The sequence below is a fragment of the Athene cunicularia genome, assembly GCF_003259725.1.
Source record: "Athene cunicularia isolate RWA chromosome 2 unlocalized genomic scaffold, athCun1 chr2_part1, whole genome shotgun sequence".
Lineage (NCBI taxonomy): Eukaryota > Metazoa > Chordata > Aves > Strigiformes > Strigidae > Athene > Athene cunicularia.
In genome coordinates this window covers 6227635-6231435 of record NW_020799095.1, presented here as the reverse complement: position 1 = coordinate 6231435, position 3801 = coordinate 6227635, and the positions used below count along the sequence as shown (strand labels likewise).

General features: G+C 42.0%; 1 protein-coding gene across 1 annotated transcript in view; it reads right to left on the bottom strand.

Annotated features, from left to right (window-relative positions):
- Nucleotides 1-3801, bottom strand: part of ACAD11 (acyl-CoA dehydrogenase family member 11) — a 33369-nt gene that overhangs the window by 29434 nt on the left and 134 nt on the right. The window contains exons 2-4 of the mRNA XM_026842877.1: nucleotides 3699-3796; nucleotides 1645-1744; nucleotides 1288-1413 (exon numbers count right to left, since the gene is read on the bottom strand). Coding sequence (XP_026698678.1) covers nucleotides 1288-1413; nucleotides 1645-1744; nucleotides 3699-3796 — 324 coding nt within the window. The remainder of the gene's footprint in view (nucleotides 1-1287; nucleotides 1414-1644; nucleotides 1745-3698; nucleotides 3797-3801) is intronic.

Here is a 3801-nt window from a genome sequence, read left to right as displayed (position 1 = left end):
GAAGGGGCAGGGACAGGTGGGGAGAGGAGGGGAATGGGTGGGTTGTACCTACAAGGAGGCAAACAATCCAAAGAAATTCACTTGCATTCCCCTTAAAAGTAGTTTAATATGTTTAGAAGATGGGTTTGGTTTTCCATTTTCTCCTTTAATTTTGACCCTGCCAGTAACAGATTGGAAAAGAAAAAACAGACTCTTCTTTAAGTTCCTTAGTTTCACTGGTTCACATGATGACTTCAATATGTTTACACAGCTAAAGCACCAAAAGAACTTTTTTGCGAAAGATTCCGCATAACAAATCTAGAAATCAGATTTTGTATTGTGTAATATTCAACACAATCAATATATGATTGTTTTCTAAATACACACTGTATTTGTTAAAAACAGTGTACTGCTGTCCATCTTAGAATAGATACTGTAAATATACATGCTTAGAAATGTAAATATAACTGTAGCAAGGTTTCTCATTAAGGAACCACTTTGTTCTAGTTGACATCAGAAAAATTCGCCATCTTTAATGTAAGAAATTTTCTTCAAATTCATCATACCGTTTACATTTTATTTTCACCTGGATTCATAGTTTTTGTAGGAAGGTTAATTTAATCTTCAGGAATTGGCCCATAAAGTCTTACATTTCTAACTTCCTAGTGAACCTGATGATAGGGTAGGATGCAATGAAAGGGAAGAGGCCTGAATTCAAATCCTCCTCCCACAGGAGAAAAATATGACAAAGACATGATACAGCAGACTTACACTCAGAGTCATCAAAATCTAACACAAACAGCAACAACTCTGCTATGGCAGTGCCAGAGTGTTGGGCCACAGAACGAGCTATGCCATGCTCTTTCTGGAAGTAGTGCATAAGCTGGAATCCTGCTTAGTTTTCAAGAAAAGGTGATTGCATGTACATTACTATCTTCAGTACTAAACAGGTCTCAGGACATCCAGGGATCCAACATAACTTTATAGCACGATTGTTCTCCCTCTGAATTTTGTATGCTTTTCACAGAAGTACTACTGACTCATTTCAAGGCATCCTTCTGAGAGCTCAAATGAGAATGAGAGGTTAAATATCGAGCTGAAAATTTCGACAAAGTAGGAAATAAGTCCTGAGAAAGCTGAAATCAGTGAGAATCTCTGATAGCTAACATTTCTTCAAAATATCAGAAGACTATTTATATCACAAAGCTTAATAAATGCTGAATAAGGCTCTAACAGAAAAGTTTTAAACAATTTAAAAGCAGCTTGTAGTAGGGAGAAGAAAAGAATCTCTCACATTGGAGAACCAACCTGCACATGCTGCATTACATAAAACTCTGTTCCAATGATAGAAACGTCACTGCAATACAGCAGAGGCTCAGGAACTGGAAATCCAGCTGAAAACAAGGCCTTCTGCACACGATATTCCCTATCGATCTGAAGAAGACACAGAACTTAAGTTCAAAGAAAAGCTCTCAGACATAAATGAGTACAGTGAATGACAACTTATCCTCTTAAACGTTTAGTTATGTGTATAGCACAGAAAACTGGAAATGATCCACCAATTCATCGCATCTCTAGAGACATTCAACGTGCCTCACTATCATGGATATGACTTATCCACCTTCAATACAAAGCGTTTGGAGCTTGCTGAAGAGTGTTACTTACCTTGTGAGCTCTAGGTAAAAGAGGGCCATGGGGTTTCTTCCTGAGCACATAAGCCTGCCCACCCTTCTGAAGATAAAAGGTTGGATTTGACTGGCCCGAGCTACAAAGAGAAAGATTATAATTACTTATGAATTCAAGTACTTAGAAATTTGCAATCTACTAACAGAAATGATGTAAACTGAACTGTGACTTGGCCTGAACAAAATGACAAGACAGAGAAAAGTGGTCTTTTCAAGAGCTGTTGTCTTTTTTTTTTTTTTCAAATACAGTCTTACAAGGATGCAAGTGAGAGACTACAAAACTATGTCAGGGGTTCTATTCCTACCTATAAGAAATATGACTTCTTTCACTCCAAAGGTCACAGATACTCAATTTGTTCTCCTGTGGAATGGAGAGAGCATTTACCTCTCCTCCCTCGAGAGACATTATTAATGTTTTCAAGGTATGCAGTAGATGCTAACTTTAAAATTTTCCAATGTGGAGGAAATTAAACAGAGCAGAATTCACACTAGCCTGTAATTGTATTTGGCCTTTGCCAAGCTGTAGTTTGAACAATGTAAGCATATAGAAAGCTTGAATAACTGATGAATTCTACTACCAAGCCCCCCTGTATGCTAGCCTGATCATCATATACATATGCTATGCTTAAGAGACTGTAAAGTTTTAAAGGATGAATGTTGCTGCAGAAAAGAATCATAGAAATTAAACATTTTGATAACATACATGTGTAAAAGTGAAGGACAACCTAGTTAAACCCTTCCATATCCCAACCAAGCTCATTATTTTCTTCAAGGCTCTGTGCTTATCTTCATGCCTTCCCCTCTTCATTCTGGATCATTTTTAAGATGCATTCTGACCTACTCCAATAAAAGATTAGACTAGCATTGGAAAAATCAAAATCAAGTGAACTTTTGTTCTCATGCTCACCACGACATTTCCATTCTCCCTGAGGCAGTTAGGGCATAGTCTGTAATATAGGTTAACAAGCACAGGCATACACAAATACTCTGCCTGGCACAACAGAGATTTTGATTGGTTGAAACCTTGAAGTACAACCACAAGACAAAGTAGTAAAAGCATAAATACTATTAGCATCTCTCCTGAGGCCCCTCCTACAATCTCCTCAACTGAAGTACATACAAGGATTACAGTACAGCTGAGAATTCAATGGATATTTTATATTTGCATCAGAAGACAGTGAAAAATTGTTTACTGTTTCGTATTGAGAGCTGCCAATAAAGCTGATGCCATGTTTACAGAGGAATTAGTATGTATTTTTTGAATAACTTCTAATAGTTAGGTCCTGACTGGAAGTCACAGAGCCACGCTAGTTAACCTAACTGCTGAATGCAAATGAACTGATGATCTGTCAACAGCAGCTTTGGAGCACCAGGTGTAGCACCTCACTGACACAATACATTGCTTTCAGGGCATTAATGGGAATCTCAGCCCAGCGTTACACTGTTTTGATTGGCTTGCTTACCTGGCAACAGCCTAAGGCTTTAAAAATTGATTTATTATGCCATGTAAGTGCTTCTGAACATTCTTATCTGTTGTGCCATTAAAAGAGCAGATGAATCGATATCTATGAGTAGGCAAAAAACCATCTGGGAGCATGCTCCAATGGAGAGCACTGTCGAGGGCCAGACGCGTTTTTCTGAGGACAGCGGGGCGTCCACCCAACACATCACCCTCCTGCAGACGGCCAACCGCGGCCACAGGGTCTGCCTGTGCCATAGGTCACCTTGGCCACCACCGCGAACTCTGACTTCTCCAGCCGTTCAAGGGACGAGCCGTTCGTTCCCCTGACGGCCCGTGGCCGCCATCACCAGGGCAAAGGTCCCTAACTCCGGCCACTTCTGCTGCAGGGCAGCGAGCAAAGCCGCGGCCCCTCTCCTCATCTCTTAGAGGCACAATTCGAGCCCAAACTACGGCTCCGCGCCTCAGGGCGCCCCACGGGCGCAGCCCCGCCGAGCGCCCGTGTCAACGACCCTGCAGGCCGCCGCTGGCCCCTCGCAGGCGGTCTGGGGGCAGGAGAGCGGCCCGCCCTTTACCTGTACTGCCTGACAGCCAGAGCCCCCGCGGGCTGCCGAGGGAAGCCGGGCAGGTGGCTGGACAGATACCGCTCCAAGCTCCCCTGGTCGAAGCGGTGCTGCC